At 38.2% G+C, this 27,507-nt stretch overlaps 1 protein-coding gene across 3 annotated transcripts in view; it reads left to right on the top strand.

The window, feature by feature from the left end:
- Positions 1-26,920, top strand: part of ZFYVE28 (zinc finger FYVE-type containing 28) — a 159,377-nt gene extending 132,457 nt beyond the window's left edge. For all 3 annotated transcript variants that reach the window (XM_074904400.1, XM_074904399.1, XM_074904401.1), the window contains 5 exons: positions 9,907-10,061; positions 10,631-10,747; positions 12,375-12,479; positions 23,679-23,782; positions 24,688-26,920. In XM_074904400.1, coding sequence (XP_074760501.1) covers positions 9,907-10,061; positions 10,631-10,747; positions 12,375-12,479; positions 23,679-23,782; positions 24,688-24,819 — 613 coding nt within the window. In that variant the 3' untranslated portion in view covers positions 24,820-26,920. The remainder of the gene's footprint in view (positions 1-9,906; positions 10,062-10,630; positions 10,748-12,374; positions 12,480-23,678; positions 23,783-24,687) is intronic.
- The last annotated feature ends 587 nt before the right edge of the window (positions 26,921-27,507 follow it).

Here is a 27,507-nt window from a genome sequence, read left to right as displayed (position 1 = left end):
TTCTTAGAAAACCAGATTTTTATACTGTGCTTTTTCATTGGCAGAATTCAGTGCCTCAAAGAGGAGTAAGAAAGAATAATAACTTGGTCATTCACCGGGACTGTGAATGTGCATACTAAGAGAATTCAGTTCTTTCATCTCATGGTCCAGAGCTGTGCTATCAGAGCTACATTTTTAATAAAGAGATCACAACCACTCTGGGGATCCTGTAGATGATAGGGTGGAGGACAACAAATACCTTAACAATGTGCTTTAACTGATGTGTCAAAGTCTACCTGATCAGCTGTGTCTCCCATTCTCCTGTCTTGCAGTTTTACCATTGTTAACTTGGACAGGTTATATTTAAGCCGTGTATCATAAAATGACAGATTAGTTCTGCATTAATGTTCGGTACTGGCATTTTTGTTTTGAGCAATGCATTACTGTAGGTTTTCTTTCCCCTTTTTTCTGTGGAATTCTTTATGAAAAAACTGTTCATAACCAGAAAAAGGCTGGTGGTAATGGCTTTACATGTACTGTGCTGGAATCATAGAAATTAAGAGCTCAGTGAGAAGAGTTGTGGGAAGAGAAAGGGGTTTATACCCTAAGCAAATCAGAATGACTTCTAGAATGGATGCTGTTCCTGCCTAATGATGTTGAACTGCAAACTAACTGTGTATGTTTTAGGCCCTGTAAGTCTGTGCTGTTTTGTATAGCCGTGTCACTCATGCAGTGTGAGGGAAATTAATATGCTTATTAATACAGTCATAAACAGGCTGCTGTGTATGGTCTTCCTGCTTTCTTGCTAAATGACTTGCCCCAATAACCACAGAGCAGTACCAGAAAACAGTCGTCATTGATGAAGTCTGTCATCTTTTGCTTATGATTTTAGTGAGTGAGACGTATGTGAATGTCTCTAGTTTTTCACCACCAGGATTCTTCTTGATATGTTTCATGCCTCTCTTCTTCGCCCTGCAAGACACAAAAATCAGATCTCCAAATGGTGCAGCATTTTCTCTGCTATTGTGTTCCCTTTTAGGAAATTCCAGAAGGTATTTTGGGGTATATTGTATGCATATCTTTGTCTTCAGTAACAAGTAACTGATGCAGATTTTTTTTTCTCAAGGAATAGCTCAGGGAGCTTGTGTGAACCGCTTGTTAACAAGCGCTGATTACAGTTGAAAGGTGAAAATTCAGTTGTTTGAAGTTTTTTGATCTTTCTCTGTTAAAATGGTTAACTTGATATTTTAGCAGTGTTAAAATTTCCAATATGGTGGAAGTAAAATAAATATAAAGTAGGTTTCTCTCTGTGTAAATCAAGAAATAGGGCAATATTTCAAGCTGACTAGCATCAGTGACAGAGGAAAAAAGTCTGTTCTAGCAAAATTGATAGACACCCCAAAATTTGCCATTTGGGGGCTGTATTCCAGGTGGCATATCATCTGCCTGGAGACTGACAAAAGTGTTAATAATAGGTTTGTGTTCTTGTTTCTACATAGTTCACTTGTAATTTTCACTTATAGTAATTTGAACACATTTACAATCATGTTCATTTTAATGATGTGTAAAAATCTGTTGCTGAATGTCACTTGGTGTTCCCTATGCTACTAATAGAACAAAAATTACTAGCTTTCAGAAATTAGATTTTATTTTACAGATTGGTTTTTTTCCCCCCAGAAGAACCCTTAGAATAGCATGTTTGGGAGTTTTGAGATTATGTGTAATTAACTAAAATCACTATAGTAACCTCAGTTTTTGCAGAGCTTTTGCAATGCCTAAAACCAAGATATGTCGTAAAACCACAGTTGAAGGAAAAAAGAGACAATTTCCTCATACTTGAAGGTGAAAAATGAAGAGAAAACTTTCTATTCTAATTAAAATTTTAAGACTCTACATAATACTTTAATTAGCTTTGACTCCCACAGCTGGAAATGGCATTCCTGTGGGATCCTCCTAGACCCTAGGATGCTTTAATGCTTCAGCTGTTGTTCTGTATTATTTTTTGAGGGAATTGATCGAGGTGATATGAAGATGCTGTGCTAATAACTTTCCTTATCCCTTAGAGTTCCTCTTGCTGGAAAATGTTTTTCAGTGCTGCTTCTCCATCTTTTTCTGCCACACAGGAGTTGCAGCTCAAGAGAGTATCTGCTGGAATTGGATGCTAAATTAATTCACTTTTTACTACGCCAGTAGTTGCTTGCATATTCTGGAGGACATGGCTGAAGAGCTATATGAAATTAAATTAAACTCTTTACCCTTGGAAGTATTTGTATCCAGGTTCTCTTTGTTCTGTGTCAAGTTCTGGATAAGGTGTAGAAGCTGGGACTGGTGCATTTCTATCCCTGTATCAGATACCAAAGCTGGTACTACATACCATTTCCTCATAAGTGCTGTACAATTTCTGGTTTTCACTTTCAATTCTTCCAGTTCAGGATTATTTTTGAAGTTTAAGTATTTCTGTGCTCTAATCTCATACTATTTGTCCTTTTGCACTGTGAGTGAACGTTTGAGAGCTTTAAATGAGTGTTTGATTACAAGGAAGTGTTAAGAGAAAAAAGTCATGGTGGAGTTGAGAAAATCTTAGTAGAATCTAAGCAATATTCTACTTTATATTATCAGTTCTGACTTTTATTGACTTTTACAATACTTGTATCTTGCAAGATTTATCCCTTTTGGTTTGGGTTTTAAGAAAAACAGTAAATGAAGTACTTGCAAGGATTTGGCATCCAGTTTGGTGGTTAAAAAGCAGCCCTGTTGATAATGCTCTATTTGTTCATATGAACTCTTACAGAAGTTTTACCTATGATGACCAAAAAAGCTATTTGTGAGAGAGCACTGTTAAAGTTGATAAACATTGCACTGGCAATGTTGTTTATTTTAATTCCCATCTGAAATACAGTATCTTTGCATTCTTCTGAAAACTAGGGCCAGAGTGGTAATGAGTTTGAATAAACCAGTTGTCTAGTTTCTTATGGTGGATCTCTTTAGCAAGATGCTGCTTCCACAGCTGTGTGTTTTGCGAAGTCCAACATGGTAAGTACAGTGAGAGTGCTCTGCAGTTTGAGGTTTGAAGAGCTGAGGAAGGATTCAAGATGTTCTTTTAACCGAGTAGGCAGCTGCAAAAGCTGCCAGGGTGCAGAGCAGAGGTTGTTGCTGTTGATTTCAAATTCAGTAGACTTCAATGCTCAGGAATTTTTCCTGATGGCAAGTATCATTTAGGACACATGGCTAATCCCCTTAGCCGAATTACTTCAATCAGCTGACCTCAGATTGACCACCTGTACTGGAACAAAAGAGTCTAAGAAGGGGCTACTGCAAATCTTGCAGTGTATAAAAAATAATTTACTGTGGAATTCAGAAGACTGACAGCAGATGGGGCTTTTAGCATATGTCCTGCCATGTATGGCGCTGGGCATCACTAATACATGTGATAATGCTACTCAAGTTCACTCCTGGTGTGGCGCCTAGCCTGGTAGAGAGATTTGCATGCAGTTGTATTATTTATTTCTTAAGACAAAGTTCTGAAGCCTTGTGAACACTTCAGGGCTTGGTTTTGTTTTTTTTTTTCCCCTGTGTAGCCTTTTCTCTTAAAATAGGGAGAAAATACCTAAGAGATTGCATTTAAAAAACCCTCTTGACTTAAAACATTAGGATTAAAAAGTCAAGAAATAAAGTTCTGAATTAAAAAACCACTTTTCTTAGTCTGCTTTAAATGTAGCTTCTGGGTTCATTCCTTAAAATATAGTCCTTAGTTAAATAACTATATGCTGTTACTGAAATAATAAGACATATTCTGGATTTGGTTTAAATGACTCTAAAATAGAGTGTATAGCCACCTCCTTGATTTAAAGTAACTGCAAGAAACCACTAATCTCACCATTTTCCTCTGAACTGTATCGGAATTAGTACATGTTAGAAACCAAAGGGTTTTAACCTGTTGTTTAGTGTGTTTCTTGTGAGATTATCCAAAAAGAAATGCCAGAGGTATACAAAAAGCAGAATGGGAGGTAGTGACTTTTTTTTTTACTGCCATGGAGACATACTTCTCTTACCAAATCCCTATCACTTTCCTTTTGTCATTCCTCATATATACAACCTTTCTCTTTTCCTAACTGTTGTCTGAAGTTTTAGATGGATTTTGGAGCAGTCATTTCTTTTTTTTTTTTTTTTCAAATTGGAACTCAGAGTTGACTACAGCCTTATGAAGTCTAAAAGTAAGAGTAACAACTTGGGAAAAATAGGTTTACAGGTAGTGGTGGGATTTCCAGTTACAGCCTACACAAATATCAGTGGGATGAATGTATCCATTACTGAAGTTGTTTTAGACATTTTTATTTACTTAAAATATGAAAAAATTCAAATGGGAAAGAAAAACTTAAATATTGTAGGTTGGATAAAAAGTGTATGTTATTGATACTGTACACAGAGCATAAGGTGGCCATTGGCTAAACTCTGTATGAAAAAAAATTAAAGCCAGGGAGCTCATGATAAAATTTTTTGAGAAATATTGTAAGAACTAGAATATTCAAAATATAATGTGTGTATATATAGGGATATTCATGTACATGATATAGCTATACAGGTATATATTTTAGTTATTCAAAATGTGTGACATGTTAAGTAATGGACATGAGAGATTCATTAAGGCCAACTTTATGTCATTTGAGTCCAATGAACCACACTGTTTTATAATTTGTGGGCCGTCTCTCATCAATTTTTTTAAATGAACTATAATTCATAATTTAAGAATTGGACTACTGTCACTTTGTAAAAACTTTCAGCATAGTTTATAATTGCAGTAACCTTCTATGTCAGTAGGAATGTATGAAATCATAGAAATCCTTTTGCAAAGTTTTCGCATTTCCCTATTACAGAAGAGGGTCTCACCTGCTACTGTAAGAGCAACTTTTGTCTCAAGATGCATCCCTGTGGTTTTGCAAAGTGGGTAAACACCTGCATCAGAATGGTACCATTTAATGCATGGATTTTTAATTCACTGTGAAGTGGATTCACAAGCTTTGAATCCACACTACAGCAGGAAGGTGTTACCTGTTTTGTTGCAAATAGTTGTGTCCTACTTCTGTCTATGCTTGTGTAGTTTGGAGATTTCTAGAGCAAGTGAATAGGAATCACTGATGTCACAGGTATTTGTGTAATACTAATGGTGTAAGGATGGTCACTGAATTACGTGTTAACGCTTTTCTAGTAAACATAGTTGTTCATTGAACTTCTAACTGTGTTGTTAGACTTAGCTGGGATGAGTTTGTCTTGCTGGAACTTGAACCCTCTGAGTTTAAAGGCACCACTGACAATCTCCTGAGAGCTATACCTGAAAAATAGTTGTAATCAAAAACATTGCCTGAATTCATAGACTTAGAGGGTGGTCTTAAGTTCCTTTTAAATTCGGTGCCATAACTGCATCATATATAGGAGAATAGGTGTGTTGGGTTTTCTCCTTTGCAAGTAGTGACCACCTCCTGCTTTTGATACAGGATTTCTAAAGACAAAGAAACAAAACCAAACCACTTTTTAAAAAGCTTTCCGTTATTCTACCGAAAACATGATAATTCAGTTGATTTCTTTGTATTCATTATGTGGGATATAGTGAGCTTTTACATTTTTTTAATCTTCCGCTGCTGTATATTTAATGCATACTTCAGATATTCTGAGGGCGTGTGAATAATGAGAAATTCTTTCAGAGAATCTCATACATTCTGCATTCAGTTCAGAGCAGAATTCAGGTTTAATGAAACAAAGACTTCCAGACAAATTTGGAAGGAAACATCTATGAGTGGTCATGGATTTCTACCGCTGTTGACTATTTTTTTGAGCACAAATGTAAAATACCTAAATTTGGACCAACTTTGTATCAATTGACTTTGTTCAGTTTTAGCCTTTGCTGCTTTTACTGTTTTTGGATGAGTGTCAATGACCAACAATACAACACAAAGCCTACAGTATCACAGATGGTTACCTAAAATGGCTGGCCACTTCTGAAACTGTCAGCCATAACCTTGTTCCTGCCCTGTTTTCCATTATGCATGGATACTGCTGCTTAACCTGGCTCACAAGCTGTGAAGATATTTTTTACAGGTAAAAGAGGACATTATGTACAATTACTTTATTGGGTTTTGTTTGCTTTTACAGATTTGACTAATTTTACAGTCAAACCTTGAGACCAGTAACTGTTCTAGAAATACATCTTTGAAGTGTTGAGTCTTGCTACTTTTCTAACATGACAAATGGAGAGTAGTTTTATAATTGCTAGATAAATGCTAGCCAAGTTAGGTAAAAAGCTAATTAATTGTATCTGCCAAAGGGTATCCCTTTATCATGTATAAGCAGGTTTAGTGTTTGGAATCCAGCTTTGACATAACATCTTACTTCTTGATATTCGCCTTCAGACATATTATCTTTGCAATGTTTTTACGGTCTGAAAAATAAACACGTCAGCATTGTTTATATGATAAATATTTTGCGAGGGGAGTTCTATGCTTATTGTGGTCTTATCTCTTCTTAACCTAATTTCTTGCGTAATGCAGGGTTCCCTTCAACCAAGTAGTTGAGAAAATGAGGACTTGTCTCTAGCTTCTTAGTATGGCTATTTGTATTCTGCAGTGATGCTTGATTCTGTACATATCAGCAGTTAAACATTCCAGATGTGAGTGTAGTCTGATATTAATGAAATGCTTCCTACACATTTGGTATCAGCTGAGAATTTTGAGCCAAATTATACATGTTAGATAAGCCAAGTAGGAAAGGTATTCCTTATTGAACTAAAAAATAGTTTATTTGAAAGAATAATTTGGAGAACAAGCAAGCTGAACTCTGTAGATAAAAATTCAGGTTTATTTTCTGTAGTTTCTGTTTTTAAAAATCATTAGTATCTTCAATATTTGCATAGATGCAATTGCTGCTGTTTGAGATACCTTATTACAAGAAAAGCTGTCTCTTTTCCTGTTTATCTGAAATAATTGTGATGTTTCTGTTCTTACAGTATTTCTGACTGCCTCTACAATACTAATTTTCTGGCTATGATCTCTAACAATAAGATGTATTTTAAAGTAAGAAACAGATGGTCATTAGTCATTTTCTGAAAATTATTTTTGTCTAAATCTAACTTGGTCCTGATGGTAAAGGCAGAGTGTTTCTAACTCTGTAGTATTTCTTAGGTCCAGTTTTAAATTATTCTGGTACATTCACTTTTCTCTTTGCTGTGGCACAAGCAATCCCAAATGCAACATATCTTCTAATCTGAACCTCTTTTATGTGGATATTGTACTTGACGTGACTACATATGAAAGTATGTTATAAATGTGAGTGTGCATACATGCTGACCTTCCATTCCACGGTGCTGAAGCAATTTGTATGTGTTTTGTGCTAGGGATTTTTAGGACAGAAAAGTTCCAGTCAGTCTTGTGGTGTGGCATGACCAGTCGTAATGACACACCACGAAACCTAACACAGAATAGCCTGGAACAGAAGTAGGTCAAACCACGTTCCTTGGAGGAATTAGCAAATAGGTAAAAACTGTATTCCTCCCTGTTGGAGGAGACTTGGAAAGACAAATGCTGTTATTAAAATTGGTCAGAGCTTGGTCAGAATTGTGGCATGAGCCTTTCTTCCTTTCTGCAAAACAGGTAAGGACCAAAGAGTTTATATTCTTGAAAAGCACTCTTCATAGCTCTCTGCCCACTTAACACCTTACTTTGGAATATTTCTTCAACTGTGATTTGAAGGGAAGAGTCATCCTTGAATCAGCACCCCTGCTTTCCCCTGCACTGAGGTTTTTGTTTACTGGGAGTTTCAGAGACTGTTGTATTGGGGTTACATAATTACACACACAGACTGCACATGTATCTGTCATGAGGTCCATGCTTGCCTTGGAGATCAATTTACAGTGATACACACATTTGCACTATAGGATAATTTTTTTTTTTAAAAAAAATGTAGACCTCATTTAGCCATGTTACAAGGCAGACCAACTCCTTTATCTGTGTATGTGAGCATTTGTGTGAACAGACAATCGTCTAACTGCATACCATTGCCAATCAGGAATTGCTTCCTGGCTCTTACTACCTTTCAGTTTACTGCTTCATAAACCGCATTCTTACATGACCTTTTCATTGTCTTGAACACAGACCTTTCCACACTGCACACAGGCTTGCTATTATATATATATTTTATATTCCCTATGGAAAAGCAAAGGAAAAATTGAGACAGATAATTCTCACTTGGTTCTCAGTATCTTAATAAACCTTCTTACTTGTGGTGCGGATGGAACTGTAAACATAGAACTAACATCTTTTTACAAGAATTTGCTTTTGTAATAGCAATAAATAACATGAACAAAATTCATGTCCTGCAAGCCTGCTCTCTGCTCAGTCTTGGAAAGAATGGGGAGCCGGTTAAAGTACTCATGCTACACATTTTCCATTGATACTTCTATCAATAATTAATCTCCAGTATGTATTTATTTATTCCCAGTTCTGTTTTTACTAGGGGGTTTAAGATTGTATGGCCAAATAAATTCATGTTTACATTTTAAAGGATTATCTGTATAGTCTACAGGAAGAATTTCAAAACTCTATCCTTTAAAATTTTGTTATAAATAATTATACATATTATCTATGTGTCTTAACCTGCAATAACTGTTCATGCATACTGCCATAGGGATGGGATCTGCAAGGTGGTGAATGTTTCAGCACCTAATGAAAGCAGATTAAACTCAGAATATGTTAGAAACTACTTCATTATGCATGCTATTTATGCAGTCAGTAACTTTTTTTAACATAGTAGTTGTCTGCATAGTAGAAAGTGCTGGAGTTCTAGACAGCCAAAGTATGATTATAAGTAAAATATTCTAATTTTTGTATCATTGGCGAAATTAATTTCTTTCCAATATGTGGTGAAAATGGTTTAGTGTTTCTGTCTCTAAATGTAGCTGAGTAAGAAGGCACATCTTCAGTCAACACAGTGAATCCTTAGGATTTCAATGTAATTACATCCTACGTTCTACTCCCAGTTAAGTGTTTTTCCATTGGCAAAGGGCTACTTCTTTCCCAAGTACTTACTTTCTCGCCCCCCCGTCCCGTCCCGTGTTCCCCCCCCCCCCGAAATACAGCTAGATTTAGGTTACTTAATTCCTGATATTTGAAGCAGGATTTCCAGCAAAGCGTCCCTGCAGTCTCAGGTTTTCAAGCTTCCTCTCCATAAAGGCAGTGGGAGGGGTGTGAGGTGGTGGACATGCTGGCAATTGAGCATCCGGTTTTTAAAAGAAAATTTAAATCTCTAGTGGACATTTGGTGATGCATTTTAATCTCTTGAGTTGATGAGCCATTCTTTTACAGTAGTTTGACATTTCAGTAATTTCTACAGTTAAGTATATAAGGGGACTAATCTACTTTTCTACTGTGTAAATTATATTTTATCACTCTTCTTTCCATTTTCTTATGTAAGTTTATAATTAGATTCTATTCTCACTATTTTAAGGTAACATAATTCAGAAATTCTTTTTTTTAAATTAAGTTCCACAATAATAAATTTCTAAGTTGACTTCAGAACTGACCTTCTCATTTTCCGGTTGATAATCCCCTTTCAGATTTTTGGTGGAGTTATGCTCTCAGGACTGAACTTCTAGAAGAAGTTAATGTGAAAAATGGCATAGCACTTTGTGATAGCTAAGGAAAATGCAGTAAAATACAGACAAATTATTTTCTGCCTAAAAGTTTTTTGCAGCTATGCCACAGAGGGAAAATCAAATGTGATGGTGATTAAATGCATGTTGATTGACTTCAACAAGAATTTACAGCAATTAGTTCCGGTTTGCTATAGTGTCTTGCCTGAGTCACAAATCCTTTAGGATTTGCTGAACATCCTGAGCAAATGAGTGAAGATTTACATTACTTTTTCTTTTTTGTCTGACAGCAGTTTAATGACAAGTTCTTGCTCATCTGATGACATCGATCAGGAAGAAATCCAACTCGCTTTGCAGGCTGCTAAAATTGCGACACGAGAAAAGATCAGATCCAGATTTCATGGCAGTAATGATCTTATTCACCGCCTTTTTGTCTGTATTTCAGGTAGGAGAGTAGCCTTTTGTTTTGAAAAGAAAAACTATTTATCCTTTTGTTTTGGTGCGCATAAAGTTATGGTAGAACAAACTCGAGATGAAGTTGCAGGAAGGCTGTGTTTTGGGGCCTAAGCTGCAGACTGGTCTAGAAGACCTGTTACCTGATGGGAACTTACAGCGTCAGAGATGCAGACATCTTAAACCTATAGTGATGAAGAGATTGGGCATGCAACAGGTTTGATTTCAAAGTGCTTCTTTCTTCTTGGTGATGCCCTTATGTGCTCAAGGGAAGAAATTTGTTGCAGCAGTTGTATTTTGATGCAAAAGGAATTTCTGTTTCCTGCCAAAGAACAAGGAAGATATGTATGAAATAGCAGGTAGCATAAGGGTGAGAATGTAACTTGGCCATTATAGAAAATTAGTTTAAATGTGGTTTTTTTTTGTTCCTAACACAGGCAGCAAGTGATCCCCTCAGAAATAAATATGAGGCCATTACTGGTAGCAATGGGCAAATGTAAATACTTTTTAAGGGCAGTGCAATAGTCTAGTAATGGTTTACCCATTTTCTTAAATTCCTAGGCGTTGCTGACCAGCTGCAGACAAACTATGCTAGTGATCTGAGAAGTATCTTAAAGACCTTGTTTGAAGTTATGGCAACCAAACCTGAAACAGAAGACAAGGAAAAACAAAAGAAAGGTAAACAGTTGTGAACATTTGTTCTGTATAGTTCTGTATTTCTGCTGGTAGCCTCATGGGGATCCATGAACTGTTTGACAAGAATTTCCTTAACATTTTGTTAACTTTTTGACAGGACTCACTATATAGTGATTTGACCTAAGTTCTAAAAAATAGTCATGGAAACAGACTCTAAACAGGTTGAAGTCACTGGAAGTATAGGTACACAGGAGTACGTCTTGAGGCAAATGTTGAAAAAGTTAAAGGCTTCAGAGTGCATCTGCTCATTTCCATGTGCTTATGTATAACAGAGCAGTGTTTGTAGCACATACAGTCATAACATAATGTATGCAGCGTTTGGACTCCACAGATTTACACACACACACCCCCTGGTATTGTTTCACACTGGACATGTTTTAATTTTCCAAGATGTCTGTCTTTTGATTCTGAAGTTTACATAGCTGTGTAAAAAGAGGCGATAATAAGATGAGAATGCTCAGTAAGATGCTGAAATCTGGCCTATCCTGAAGAAATTGCAGAATGATGAATTTGACTTCAAAATAGAAAAATATTTGCTTTTGAATTCTAGATAAATAAGATAATGAAACCAGAGCTAGATCGTGAGCTAATGCAAGACATTTTTTTCTGTCACCATTTTGATTATTTCTTTTTTCAAAGAGGCAAGTCTTCTAACTTACCTAAAAATAACCATGTCATCCCAGCAAGATTGCAATTACCTTTGTCCTTCGTTATGATTAGAACTATCAGCATCTGAAGGTGATCAGAGCTCTTTCTCTCTCTTTCCTCATGGTTGAAAACTTTCACTTTACCTTTCTCCCAGTGTCATTTAAAAGCATTGAAGATTTTATATGAAACACGAAGTTAAAAAGTGGTTGAAGTTAGAAAAAACTCCAACCCAACTCTGCACTACAGGCATTTGTCTTCTGTTGCTTGCGGTTGAAAGTTCCACAAAATTTTTAAGGTGGCAGGATGTCATAATGTTGAGACTGTTTTTTTAACTGGAAAAAAAAAATGGAGTTAGACTTGCTGAAGAGAGGATCAGAGAGCTCCTGAACATTCAAATAAGAGTAATAAAGAAACTGATTGATATATTGATATATATCACATATATTTTTTTATATATATTGATCATATAATGAATTATCACTAGGAATGTGATATGTTAGTCAACAGTACTTGGTTGGAATAATTTCTTATGGATGAACTATTACATTTTGAAAGGTGTTGACTAAGTATAAACAAAATGAGCAAATAAAAGACTTTTGGGATGAAGGCTCTCTGATATCTTGATTTGATGTGTGTGATTTACCATGGGAATCTCTGGTTGTTCTCATAATCTACTTCTTTGTAAAGGATCTAAGTTAAGAATTGGGAAATAAAAGATAGGATGCAACTAAACTGCTAGAAGAGGACTGTATGTCCTGTAATAGCAGCATCCTCCATTTCTGTTGTCACTCCAAAGAGTAGAGGAGACTTTTAAAACGGTTTGTGTCAGGGCAAAGAAAAAGCAGGAAGTCTAAAAGGTACATATAGATGCTGCTGATCTACTCCCAGAAATCCAAACATGAATATTTTAAGTGCAAATTGGAGAAATATTACTGTGAGTACTTTTTGGTTTGTTTTACAGTTAATCAGGGTTTAAGGAATGCAGCATTGGAAGACTGTGCTTTATGTCAAGAAAGTATATCATCCTCAGAACTTGCAGCAAAAGCCAGAGATGGGGACTTTGAAGGTACTTTCTTTTTTTTGAGAAGTAAAATGAGACAACACTGATGTATAAATAAGTAATCATTAAAATGAAAACTTGAAATTTGGCTCTGGCAAGTGACTATAAAATGTTGTCATATAAAATGTTGTTTAGAGGCAAAGTCAGGTGATAAACTGAGCATTTCTTGCAGCTTTTTTTTCTAACAGCCTCATGAAGCACTGGTCTACAAATTGTTGTATCAGTATGAATTCCTTTGTATCAGTGGAGTCGGGTTCTGTATAGTAAAGGCTTTAATATGGTGTATGACATTACATCTGACAAGTTTCAGAGGGCTGTGTAAGATGCAAAGCCTTAAGTAAGGTTGTCTCAGCTAAATCTAAAGAGATCTTTTATGTCATTTGCTGTATGTGGAGGTGCTACTTCTTCCCATGGTAGAAGTACCTTTTGTATTTTCTTCATTTTCGTCTTTGATCAAAAAAATTTTGTGGTTATTTTCATATTCTTCACCATATTACTTCAAAGAAAAAGTTTTAGGTAAGTCTGCTGAGGTTACTCAAATCTCACAGAATACATAGTAAGAGTGAAGGAAAGTGCGTATGTAAGTCTCAAAGTTTTGATCAGGACTCGAGCATTCTGAGAACTCAGAAGTTTTTGGGTTTTTAATCTGAGCTGCTGCATGAGTGCTTAGGACTCAGTTCTGGACTATTTCCCTGGTATGGTAAATGTTATATAAAAAATGGATTAAAAGATATTGGAGCACTTGCAATCAGAGAATAAGAAAAGAGAAAATAAATGTATGAGATGGAGCAAACAAGAAGGCAATCAGCTTTGATCTTCAGGGCTAAGTGGTGGTTTCAGCACACCAGGAGCCCAATTATCAGAGCGGTGGTATCTCTGTGGTCAAGTGAGAAATACATGTCAACTGTGAAACTGTATCTGAGCTTCCCAGAAATTCAAGTGTGCAGTAATTTCCCTGTGCTTTAAAACTTTGATTTATGATTTCTATTTGTCCAGTACAAAGCTGTTCTTCCAGTGAGAGCTTTTGAATGCAGGATGACTGAGAAGTGAGTGATAAGCAGTGTACATCTCTGCTTGTATGCAGAGGGGGGTAACCAACAGAAAAGTAATGTTGGTTCATGTCATTTGTAATAAAGATCAGACATCACAGAGGGAGGGAAAACCTCTTAAAAGATTAGGTTTTAGAGTAATGCTACATATTTATAAGTTATTTTGTGCTTATATAAAACCCGTAGTTTGCTTGCTCACCCTTCTTTTGAAGCTGCTGGCTAAAGGATTTCAAATCTATTTAGAACAGCAAGGCTAATTCATGTATAATGCACTGCAGAAATATTATCTTTTCTGGAGGAAGGTGATTTGGTGGCAGATAAGGAACTATTTAGTAGTCATTTTAATTGATTTTTCTATTGTGCCATAATTCAGAATGTCACAGAAGGTGCAGTAAAGAACAAATCTTGAAGCTAAATCCTTACCATGTATGGTCTGTATTGGAAAAGAACACGAGAGATTATTCATTCTCTACCATTTCAGTTCGTATTCTTTTGTTTTGAATCAATGCCTGATACTGTCAGTGAATTTGACTTACAAACTTGAAAACAGGCTATTCTGAACTGCAGGATGCTGAATAACCTTCTCACAGTGGATGTACATTTTGTCACGGCAAAGTCACTTCTCTTTCCTGGCACGTTACTCGGCTTTTAAGGTTCTTCGGTTTTTCATGGCATCTTCTGTTGGCACAGGGAAGGTTTCTGTTTGGAGAAGTGCAGCCTATGGCTTGGGACGTTATTTACTGAAATAGGAGACAACAGTGTAGGTGCTTAGGTGATGTAACTGCTGAATAGGAGTGCGGTAAAGGGGAATATTTGGAGTTATGGAGGCCCCTGCAGCACCCGGGCAGTGTGAATCAGTTGTGTCCATGCCATAACTGAATGGTAAAACCCAATCTGTAGAATTAATAGCATATGCAGATAACTAGAGCAAAAACATCTCTCTTGCCTGCACCTTTGTTCCAAAATAGCAGGTGCTTCACATATGCCTGCAGAGCCTTATGCAATAACCAGGTCCCTTTTGAATAAGTAGACTTGGAAGCCAGAATCAACTTGGCTGCCTTGGCACAATGTTTTCCCATCCTCTGAACAGCCAGTTAGCCAGTGCTCCTGCAGGTGCTCTGCTTTTGATACCGATGCTTGCTTACAGGGAACGCTTGGCCATGTCAGAATCAATCTCCTTGCAGACTCTCCCTGGGAGTCTTACTTGCCTTGTAAGTGGTTATGCTGTAAATACCTACTTGTACATGTCAGCACAGCTCCTCTGACTATGTGAACTAACAAGCGTAGTCTGCTGTTACTTAGCCTTCACATTTGCAAGGATTTTTCTGTATCACAGAGTGCTGGGGAGCATGGAGATGAGCTCTACCTTCAAACCAGAACAAACCACAAAAGGTCTACCAAAAGGGGCATCTAAGTGGGTCAGTTGTTGAATCAGTGGGAACTGTAGAAACATCCATTCTGTACCCTCATCTCCAATACATTTCAGGCCCCTGTCCCTTTAGGTCATCTTCAGGTCACAAGTTGTCATTGCTGGCAATGCTGTACAGATTTTTCTTCTCCTGAGGTATGCAGTGATAGTTAAGGGGATACATGGTTTTGCTAGCCCTAAGGCATCCAACATGAGACATAAACTTACAGCAATATTTTAAACATCAGCAGCCATGTGCCTTTTCTCACTTATAACCCCTTCCTACCTGCCTCATTTTTGCTGGCCACTATGGAATCAACAGCCTCTGGCTTTGGGTGATGTTTGGGTGCAGGTGGAAGATGTATGGTGGTTAAGGCAACCTTTACTGCATGAACACTGTGCTTTATTTCTTGCAGCAAGCCTGATGGGTTTGTCCTCCAGGCCAAATCTGAGCCACAGGCCACCAACTGGAGTACACCACAGTTATATCTGTAAATGTGTTCAATACGATGTCTGAGGACGTTGCACCAATCTGACAGCATTGCACCAAAATTAATTGCATCCTTTTTTGTACGTCATTTCTGTACTTTGTGTCACTCTTAATGATTTCAACCAAAAGTGAAAACAATTTAAAGCAAATGAGCACATCAGTAGCTCCTCCCTTCTGCCGTTGTGGCAGAACATGAGCATGTATCAAATTGAGAACGTCCAGCAAGCTACCTGCCAGGAAACCTTTTTCCATTTATCAAATAAATCCCTCTTACTGAAAGTACCAAATGTCTAAGATTGCATCCAATCAATGGTAATAAAAAAAAGAAAGCAAGCCCAGCAACCTGAACAAATAAATGAGTAGTTTTAAGATTCTACTGAAGGTTCTAGCCTCTACTCAGATTATGAAGATAAATCACTTTTGTCAGATTTCTCATTCTTGCTGTATATAAAACCCACCAGCTGGTCTTGGTTGTAAAACAAATATGAGTGTTTATTATGAACAAACTGACATTGGAAAGGATGTAAGAGTTAAATCCTGTGACCCTCAGAAGGTTGAAATACAGTAAACTACAGATTAATTGGCATGCCAAAACAAAAGCATTTTTGAAAGTACAGATGAGGCTATGGTCTGTATGTTTGTCTTTGCTGTCTTAATGGTCTAGGACTTTTTCTCCAAGGAAGCATATATATTTATACTTCATTGAGTATAAGAAGTGCTATGTTTTGATAGGGAGAGAATGTAAAGCAAATACATGTACGTTTTCCTAGAATCTAAGATGAATTTATACAATATTCCATAAATAAGTTTTAAATGTAGTAAAATTTCATGCCCTGGTTCTATGATGGAGATGGTGGCCAGTGGGGACAAAATTCTGTGTATAAACTCAGAGAAAATTTTAGTGGCAGCTGCTCATAAAAAAGCAGGTTGGGCTCTTTGCTACCAGTGGTGCTTGCTCTGAATTGCAGTAACAGTGGAAGGGGCCTGTGTTCCAGGACCTTTTGTGGTAATGCCTTTCTCCCTGTGTCCTGGTGAGCTACAAGGCAGCACGGGGAGAAGGTTATTGGAGAGTTCCTGAGCTCAAGTTTGGGACAAACCACTCTTGCATGTTAGGCTGGCCAAGAAGTTTGCACAGGGCTGAGAGTGAGTAGTATGGATCACACACATATTAAAGGAAACCTCCACATTTGAAAATGTAAAAAAATTGCTCTTTGGTAACCTAGTGTAAATGTATCCCTGCTGGGACAGAGTTGTTGTGTTCTTAATATGTATTACAGCTTTAAAAAAAAACCCAAACATCAGCGAAGTAGAAGTTTGATGACTTGCTGACATTTAGATGTCTGGGACGGTATTTCCAGCCCCAACACAAAAAAGGCTCTGTATTTGCCAATGAGTTCCCATATATATACATAGATATACACACACAGAGTAACTTCTTTTTTGTCTTGATAAGCATTTTTATGTATGCATTTCTTTATGAATCTGTAAATGTGATCAAGCATAAGTCCCTGCTCACCCTATTTGGGAGCATTGTGTTTATCTTTGTGGACTTGATGATTTTAAGAATGAACTTTAGCAAATCTGAATTTTGACCATACATGTAATTTTTGGTAATTTATTCCTTAAGAAGATTCATCTCTTGTGATTGAGGGAAGGTGAAATTTGTAATTGTCAATGTCAAGAAGCTGCAGGCTGGCTACGAAAAGTGAGTTACACTTTTTGTCTGGGAAATAAGCATGAGACATCTAGAAATCAGAAGATTTTTTCAAGGGAAAACAAAGTATTATGAAGCTGTGTTCCATGAAAGTATTTGCCATAGCATCACACCTCTCTCTGCAACCGTACGTTCATTTTCACTCCCTATCCCTCTAGCATCCATACAGAATTGCCTTGCTTGCTACCACCTAGTTATAACTCCAGCCATAATGTATTTGCTGTGGCTGCCAGTACAAATATCTGTCTGTGCCAAATGGTGTTAGCATCTGTTTGCTGTGAACAGCATGCTACTTCTCCTTGGTCCCTTTCCATCTTGTAATATTCCAGCCCACCCGCTCTTGTTTAGCCACAAGTCCTCCCTGCTCTCCAACCAGCAGCACGAGCAAGTTCAGTAATTTATGGTCCCAAGGCTCGGGCTCTTGTTCTTGTTGCAATAAGAAGTCACAAGGTCAAGAAAACCCACCCATGCTACTGTGTGTGCAGAATCTAATCACCGTGAGTCCAGAATTAGCTGTCAACCCTAGCTGAATGCTTCAATTTTTCCTTTGTCCTCTACAGGCCTATGGCTACACTATAATGATGACCAGCAACACTTTCTAAATGAAAGAAGTTAAATTGTTGCACAGTTCAGTGGCCAAACATATTCTATCCACATAACTTTTCGCTTTTTCCTTATTCAGCAACTCTGCTTACGCTGAGAGGGAATAATTAGCATCAAGCTTTCCATATTGAGGCAATGTTTTATAATCAACTGAACACATTTAATCATGCATGTAAAATTACAGGATTTTGTACAGGTTTTAGGTTGTATTGCAATAATTTGATCTGACTTACATTTTAAGAACTTGCTGAGAGCCTTTTCCCTTTTCAAAGACTATCCCTCTCTGTCAGCACTGCGTGGAACTTGTTGAGACTTCATTGCAGGAGGAGAAAATATCCTGTAAGGTACTGTAAAGCACAGGCTTATTCAGGTCCACAGTGACACAGCTGTGATTTTGATTAGGTTTGAATTTTTTTTGGCCTAAAAATACATGTGGTGAGTGTTTTTCTGGTATGTAGTAACAGTTAAACAGAAGATCCAAGTCTCTGGTCCATCTGATTTAAACTAAATTTTGAGATAGATCCCAGTGGAAGTCAGTTGTTTTCTACCAGAGTTTTCCATTTTATGTAAATAATTATTTTGCCAAAGAATGAGCTGCTGATCATGTACCTGTACAGAGTAGACACAGGATGTCATTGTTCAAGGTCATGTTGAGTCAGGCAGAGCAGAGGCTTGAGCCCCAGTCTGCAGAGCTCCCTGCTTTGGTGAAAGCTTTCTAGATTTGCATGGAAACTCCATCTTAAGAAAGCTGTTTGACAAGACCTATACTTGAACCTAATAAGTCTGTACCTCTGTGTTCTCCTTCACCCCTGAAATTTTAATCAAACAGTATTGTTGAAGCAGAAAATTTATTTTTATTGAAAAATGTCAAGCCAGCTGTAATCAACACCGAATCTACTGAGCAAAGGTAAAGATTACTTTAGTAAGATTTCCTCCTAGGACTCTTATATAAAAGTTAGAGATTGCTCAGAATGACATGCAGAAAATCCATCTGTGATAAGGGACGAAAAGACTCATCTTACCATGGCAGTTGAAGTGAGGGGTGAAGTCAAGTTGCCTTAGTTCTCTACTTTCCATACTTAAAACTGTGAGAATGTACAATTCCTGCTTTCATCAGAAGAGCTGTAGCAAGCCCATCTGACCTTTTTTTGCAGCCGCGAGGGTAATGCGCTTTGACGGCTGCAGCGGTGTAAGTTCCATGGGCTGCTGTAGGAACAGCCCTCTTAATGTCAGTTTGGTGAAATATAATCAGGGTTATGCGTAATGTGCTCTAAAATCTAATACACATTGATGCAGGAGGAACTTCCAGTTTGAGTTCTGCATTAGGAATCTTTGATAAAAACAAAAGATGCAGAAAGGGTCTGTTCTCTGCATTGCCTGGCTGTAATGCAACCACCACAAGCTTAGGATTTAGTAGTTGCTCTTCAATAGGGAGTTGTGGTATGCATGTTTCCTGATTTTGTTTTCTACCAGAGTATAGATTTGTTAAGACTAGACCTTCTGCAAGTGCCAACAACTTTGGGATTGTTTCCCTCCCCGCCCCAGTCTCTTGTGTCTCAGCATCACCAAATGAGCTTAACCTTTCTGGTCTGATGTTGTTTCAGTTAACACTGTTCATGGGTCCAGGTCCAGACTCTCTTCCTCTTGTGTTCTGGGACACAGATGTTCTCCTTGATTTTCTAAGATTAGATGGAACTGCAGTAGGTCTGTTGCACATATTTAAGCAAAATTAATTTACATGTGCTTTTTGACAGTTTACAATGTCTATGATTTTTTTTATCATGGTTAGGGTTTTCTCAAAGCTGCAGCATCTTGGATTTATGTGAGACTTTTTTAAAAGCAGAAAACTTTTTTAGCTAATGAGGCTGCATAGACATGCAAAAGTGAATTTTAAAAGCAACAGCATAAAACGACTACAAAGACCATAAAATTTCATTATTTAAAAGATACTGTAGTGCAAGATTTTTGATTAGTTAAGAGTTGGGAATACTGTTTTTCCTTTCTAAATGTCTTTTTCAGTCTTCACACTATTTGATTTTATCTTGTGCCTTATCCTTTCCCTAAACCTGTTTCTTATTCATTTCAGTACTTGTTTCTTTTTCTTTGCTTCTTTTTCTTTTCTCTGCCTATTTTTCTGTACATGCTTTTAATGTTTTCTAAAAGTTATTTCTGTAGTTCTTCTGTCTCGTTAATCCCATCCCTTCCCTTCCTTTCTCTTCCTCTTTGATGTTTGTGCTGTGTTCTTCATCTGCTTCCCAACAGACTTCTCTTAGCTCTTGTTGCATGATAAATCAGTGGGCCAATTATATCACGAACAAGGTTTTCCTTCCATTCCTTGTACAAATCCCTGAAGCACAGGCAGATAGTGCTTTAGAGGCTGGATGTTTCCATTTGCTGCTGCATGCAGAGCTAATCGAGCAGCATAGCCTGGAGAAGGACTATAACATAAAAAGCCTATGGGTGCAGTGTTGCTGCCCTGCTTCCCGCACGTCTTCAGGCTAATGCTAGGGGTTTAATTTGTGTAACTCACTCTGCTCCTCATATTGAAGCTTTATCCCCTCATGAGACTGCTCTTCAGAGAATATTTCAAAAACCTCTTCTATAAAAAGCCTGATGACTCAATCATTAATATATGTAAGTCAGAAAGGCTGCTCCCAAGGTTGAGCGAGATGAGGCTTGTGAAGGGGACCTGGGGGTGTGATCCCACTGCCACTGGGGCTTGCATGGGCTCAGAGAGACTGAGTCATTCAGGGCTTCATCCTTCCTGCCAGTGTGAGCACTGCGGCTCCCATCCAGCATTGCATTTAATTTCTAAGGGCATACTCAAAGTGAAGCTGCTGTGTTTGTATTCAGTGTAAGGACTTTCTCAACCACAACTGGAAGCAAAGGCATAGGGCTAATGGCCCAAAGTTTCTGATTTCAAATGTTATTTTAATAGCACTACTGTATGATTCTGGGCAAGATGTTTCACTCCTGATTTCTCCCCACATGCTTACTGACTCTAGCTGGGTAATGAGGATTAAAGCAATTAATGTTTGTACAGCATTTTGAATGTTAAAAGCTGTTACATAACTAAGTGTTACTATTTGGGAGTGTGCTGCAGTGCAGCAGATCTTGGTGTGAGCAATTGGGATGTTAGGAGGGCACTAAAATCCAGAAGCAACAGGACATGGGGCTGGCCATGTAGCCTCCGTCAGAGGGCCTTACTGTTATTGAGTCACTTCGGGGGGATAATGTGCCCTTCAGCTCAATCTACTGATGTGTTAATTTGATGAATCAGATGACCGTGACGCCAATGTGGAGGTAAAGACAGTCCCTCTAATGTGGGAGAACATTCTGTAGAGAGGGTTATACTGTTTCTATACACTGAGTACCACTAAGATGTGATTTTTTTTTTTTTTTAAATGCAGTTATAAAAACAAAGTTTGCAGGTTAATTCATCTGGCAGTCCAGTAATGCTGTTACCAGGAACTATGGATATATGACTGTTAGGAGTTTATAAGGTTGTTTCCAAAATAAATTTGCTGTTTCTTGGGGGGGGTGGGGGGGTGGTGCAATTTTTCTTTTTATTTATCACTGGAGAAAATTAAATTCATACATGGTCAGTTAAAAAACAGCTTTTTCAACATTGCACTCCAAGGTCAACAACAGGGCGGAAAAAATCCCCAAGCAAATCGTAAACACCTGATAAGAAAGCTGTTTTCTGTTGATGAGCTCCAGAGTCTTTGTGGTGAGGCTGTGCTAGCTCATAATGTGTCTGGACTAATCACGATCTAAGGAAAGGAGTGATTATGGTACTAGCTGCTGCGAAAGTTGCAGTTCGTATTGGCATGCTGCAGTTTATACAAAAAGGGCCTTTGTGTTTTGTGGTTTTTCTGTGAATATTAAAATTAGTAACTAGCTGAACATGGTAACCCACATTATAATGCAGCAGATAAAGCATTGGTAGTGAAATAGGCATCTCACCAAACTTGCTTCCACCAGCTCTGTGTTCATTTGGGAAGGAGACCTTGTTGCACAGAGCTTGAATAACTTCCTAAATTTTGCTGTCTTTAAAATTAGTGAGGATCAGTGGGATAGTTAAGTGACTGAAAATGTAATACAGGCTTTGTAGTCTAATGGCAAGTTTTAAACAGGAATATTGGTTTTGGCTTTGTTCCAAATATAAGTGATAACCCAAGAGACCTCCTGGATGGGGAACATGGAGCTGCTCCAAGGTCATCAGGCTTGCCATGGTTTTTGATCAGCGATTCTTCTGAAATTGATAGGGAGTTTTCAAAATTGACATCATAAACTAATAACAGGAGTAAGTTTCACTGGGCAAGTAACATGTAGTAGGTGGGGAGGTTGCAGAGAACAAAAAGAATTGGGAAGGAAAATCTGTTGGTTTCACTGGTGTTAATGCCTCAGCTTAAGCTGGCAGTCCTGCACCTCTGCTGCTGAAGGGAATCCTGCCTTTGAAGTAGGAATTTGTAGCCTTGTGCCCCCACAGAACATTTTCTGGTGAACTGTTCCCAGGCCTGAGGTGAAGACTGCTATGTGCAGTCTCCTTTTTTCCACATTGGTCATTTCTCTGCACACACACTTTGGGTTTGATTGCTGTCCCTATAGTTGTGACCTTTATCAGACTAGTTTGTTCATGAAGTGAAAGACTTCTTCCTTAAACTCTCTCGTCTTCCAAAATAGTTGAGAGAAGCTTGTAAAAGATGTCAAGGTTCAAAGTTCTCTTTGTTTTTATTAATCTGCTTTTTGAGCATTTACTGCATTGAATGCTGTATTCTTTTTACTTAACCAATTTAACAAATGTTGCAATGTGACTGACACATGAAAACTGGTCATGGTTATGTTTGAACAATACAGTGGATTTTTATTTTCATTATCTTTCTGTGTGTACCTGTAGCCCTCTTGACCTCTGCATTAACTGCACCATATTTTGTTGTTTGATAATATGCTCCTTGAGGCAGGGACCTTACTTGTCAGGTTTATAAATCAGCAATTGTATGGGTTGCACACTGTAAATAATACTCGGAGAGAAGATCCTTACAGAGAACTTGGGTAAATACATCCAGCAGTTGTTTGCTGTGTCCATGGATTCCTTCTGGATAGAACTTGCTTTGCCCTTCATTAGATTTTTAACAACTTAATTAAGCGATCAGCTATATCATTTCTACACTTGTATTTTTAGACTCACTGAGGTCATGTCAGCCTGTCACTAGCAGCTCAACAGAAGTAAGCCTAATACCTTCTGCTTTGCCAAAACCAAATCATTTCCCTGCTTGGCTTTTATGAGAGGTTAGAGAGCTCACAGAAGAAATAAACAACTGAAACATGCTGTTCAGGATAATGGTCGAAATCTTCCTTTATTACATCTTATACGCTTGATTTTGTGGTTTTGCTGTAGTTACTAGTGACTTCCAGTAAGAGTCCTAATAGTTTAGCAGACAGTAATCAGGCTTCAAGTTTATTATCTGTACAGTTGCTTGCCTAAATGCAGAGAAGCTGCCAGCCTTTCTGTAGGGAGGGCTGAAGAGGCTGGAAATGATCTCAGCTCTAAGCTTGTTTTGATGGCTGGTTGTGCTGACAAACACCTGTGTTCCAGCTCTGCTTTAACAGTCTCTTGTCTTCATACTTTATTTTGCTCACTGTCTTCTCTGTCACTTTCATTTGAACAGGATATATTTCATTTCGAGTCCAAAGCTGCTGTGTGCTGTTTCAGTGCCTGCTGTGCTCTGCCCAAAGGTGGGCACCTGGCAGAGGAACTGGGGAGTCGAGACCTCCTGGGCATCCCAAACTCACCTAGCTGCCTGTTTGAAAAGCCCCTGGAGAAACTCAGCAGCTGCTGTTACATTTTATTCTCCATACTCTCTTGAGGAGCTGGAAATCACATGTTTGTGTTTATTCTCTTTTGATTTATGTTCCCTTTTGTTGCTGTGTTTGACAGATCCTCCTGACTGGGTTCCAGATGAAGTCTGCAGCTTCTGCACTGCGTGCAAGGCTCCTTTCACAGTCATTCGCAGGAAACACCACTGTCGGAGCTGTGGCAAGGTAATGACTCAGTCAAACATGTGAGAAACTATCCTCCAAAGGGAACAGAAAATCTATGTGTACCACAGAAACTCAGCTGCACAGCAAAATGTGTGTGCTTGGCCAGGGTTTTCAAGTCACAAGTGTTTTAGTATGTCTTGGCTATCAACTGCTGAGCTTATGTTTAGAAAGTGGAGGGGGGGGGCTGGTGACATTTATGCGGCAATAAGCATTTGTCTGCTAAAAAGCAGAGCTCCCTGCTGAGATCCTGGAACGAATGCCCCAAATCGAGACTCACTGTGGACTACTGCTCTAAGCTTTAACGAGCTGCAGCAGCCTGCACTGTGAGGCGTGATGCACAGCTCAGCTGCAGGGACAGCATGTCCCTTCCTTTCTTTCTAAACCTTTGCAGGATAACTGCGGTGTGTAGGGCTGCTGCTTTGCAAGTTTGTGGGGGAGGAAGAGGGAGCGAGGGAGAATAAAGCAGTCATGTGCCTATGGAAGCCAGAAATCTGCAATCCCATTTCGCTTGCTTGCTGCTGTACAAGTTAAAGAGTGTAGAGAAGCTAGCTGGTTTTGTTAACTTTGTAGTGGACTTGCAGAAGTAGGAACTTCGGAAATATTAACAGATATTCCCTGAATCTTTCTTTAAAACCGATGGAGAGAGAGGCAGCTTTTCATCTCTGGTGGAGCTGCCTTGGCTAATGTCAGTGCTTGGGCACCCATGTCAGGGAGGCTCAGCACAGTCAGGTTAATCGGTGGGCAGGCTGTGAATTGCCTGCTTTCACTTGCTATGCCCAGGAGGGTGGTGTTGCCAATACACAAAAACCCAGCTGGTACGATCTTCTCTCCCCTCTTTTAAAATCAGTTTTGTTCCATTCAGTTCTTCAGAGGAACTAAGGTGAAATCTCCCTCTTGTTTTTCAGATCTTCTGTTCCCGCTGTTCCTCCCACTCTGCTCCATTACCTCGTTATGGTCAGATGAAGCCTGTCCGTGTTTGCACTCACTGTTACATGTTCCATGTCACTCCTTTCTATAGTGACAAAGCTGGTATCTGACATATTAAACTACTGGTGTGTCTTCTGGAGTCTTACATGGACTGATATATTTGACCTAAGCCAAGAATTAACTTGAAAGAGGGACCTCGTGAGGGCATGTAGGCTTTGACATCCATTATTATAAATTTTGTACAGACAGTTTTTATTGCATTTTACTAAGCTGCTAAAGGGAAGTATGAAGCGTCTGTAGCTCTAAGGCTACAGTACAGTCTTCCATAAATTTATAACATTAATGTTACGATGCCATATGCAGAGCAAATGCACTGTGTGGAAGGAAATAGGGCTCAGAGAATTGAACAAGCATTGCTGCTTATCTTACGTGCTAGGAACAGAGTAGCCGGTTAACTAGTCCATCCCAGCGAATTAGTCCCAAAGCTCGGACACTTCTGTGCTCACTAGAATACCATCATGGCTGTGGATGTCAGAGCTCTCCCTCCTGCTGCGGTTTTAACTTTCCCATTACTAGGTTTTTGCTACCTATGCTAGGATTAATTGAAGCAAAACTATTTCAAATCCATATTTGTATTTACATAGGTAAAATGTTCTGTGAATCACATAGGAAGCACTGAAGGTCCTCAAGCAGTATATTTCCGTTGCCTTTCATTTCCCAAGCAAAGCAATAACTCCAAGTTGTCTTCTAAAAATTAAGTTTTACAGCTTCCAGTTCCGTATTTTGGAGTTTTGGAAGTATTTATAATCTTCATCATTTATGCTATGTTGTGTTAATAAAGGTATAACACAGAGCTTTGGTTTCTATATCAGCATTTAAAACTTAAACTTCAGAGGAAATGGTTACCAAATGAATTACTACTAAAATGCATATTTTTTAAAGAGTTTAGCAGCAAAATTTAGATGTGACAAGGTATTTCTCCCATACTGAGTTTTTAAAATGACAGATATGTAATGGTATATTCAAAAGGTCCTACAGAATGGTCAACCAGAGAAGTACTTGTTGTCCACATTTGGCAGAGTAACTGTGTAAAATATTGCATACTGTTACTTCACTTGTGCTAACAATTCAGAAAATGTTTGTATTTATTTGAAACACCAGGGATTAATTTTTATCTCCACTTGGAAAGAAGTAAGTCTCACATGGATTCATGCTCTGATCTTGCACAAACTATTTGTAGTAAGAGCTCCCTGAGCACTGAGGTTTCAAAGGCATTTGGACATGCTTTGAGTTAGCCACATGAAAAGCAAGACAGTGAGTGCTGTGGTTACAGAGGAAACAAGATCAAGAGCTCTTTGCTGTATCCCCTTTCCTGACTCAGTGTTACACACTGGGTTTCACAGTGATAAATAGAAAAAAGGATGAGGAAGTTGTTTGCAGTACCATGCTCAAGAAAGGTCGTAATTCAAAATTGCAAAGCAAAATTGGCCAGTGTTGGTTTTTTTTTTTTAATTTATTGGAGAGGGAGGGCACTCTCTTTAAATGGTTTAATATTCAGTGTTAATGAGCCATATAAGGGTAGAACAGTTTGGCACTACTGTTGTTTTGAATCAGATGAAACAGCTTCACTTAGTTTATGTGTAATGCACAAGCCTTATGATGCTGTTTGTAGACAATGTCAGCTATGATGTGTTATCCTCACCTTATTTATATTTTTTTATTATTATGATTTCCCTGAAATCCTTCCCATGGAATCACCAGAGTTTGGAAAGGCATGGGGTTGGGCGATTGGTGGGAGGTGGGTAACGTGGTGCAAGCAATGATACTTATTCAGGCTTAAATCTCAGGCTTCACATTGCAATGATTATTGCAGTTTTATTTTTAGAAAAGAAACCAACAAATTTAATGCTTCTTTTATAGGATAAAGATACAACAAACTTCAGTTGTGAAATGAATATGCACAAAAAGTTGCTTCTGTGAAAAAAAACTTATTTAATGGACTGAATATTTATTCAAGCTTGTTTTTATTTTGTAAATGCTGTAATTCAGAATCATTTCCATAAATATATTTAAAGATCTCAGACACTATAGTTTCTTATGTAAATACAGACTCCTATTTCTCTTACTGAAAAGCACAATGACTATATCAATACTAATATACATTTGCCTCAAGGAAGACTTTCATCTTGTAATCTCTTCAGATAATTAAAGTGTCAGGACTTTCTATTTCCATGTGCTGGATTGCTCTTTCATTTCGGGGGTCTGCTTACATGGAGTGACAGCTGCCATCCTGTCAAACAAACTGGCCTTAAGTCTTTCTCACTTTTCAAATAACATGAAAGAAATGAGTTTAAATTTGAAAATGAAGTCACCTGTACAGAGAAGGGGTGGTAAATCAAAGTGGGAGTACTAGCCTGTCACTTAACATCACCTTGTGCTATCCCTTACCACCTGCTAAAACTCTTACTTCCAGAAATATCATGTGTCGGTGGTCACTTCACATATTAGGCATATTTGGTCTGCCTGTGTCACATCTAATAATCTTTTTTCTTTGGGGGAGGCGAGGGGCGGAATACAAACCTGCAGTGAAAATAATGCTGCTGGGATCTGCCTGCACAGTTGTTATTATGCAGCATACATGCCCAGTGCTGATTTGTTCTGCTCCTTGTATGAGATACAACTATTGTAGGTTTTATGAAAATTAATTTTATTTTTCTGGAGGACCTAATGCAGGGCTTTGGAATGCCATTTCACTGAAGGAAAACTATGTCATAGCTCTGTGACATTAGGATCTCAGC

Source organism: Athene noctua, chromosome 4, assembly GCF_965140245.1.
Source record: "Athene noctua chromosome 4, bAthNoc1.hap1.1, whole genome shotgun sequence".
NCBI lineage: Eukaryota > Metazoa > Chordata > Aves > Strigiformes > Strigidae > Athene > Athene noctua.
This window is presented reverse-complemented; position numbering and strand designations above follow the sequence as displayed.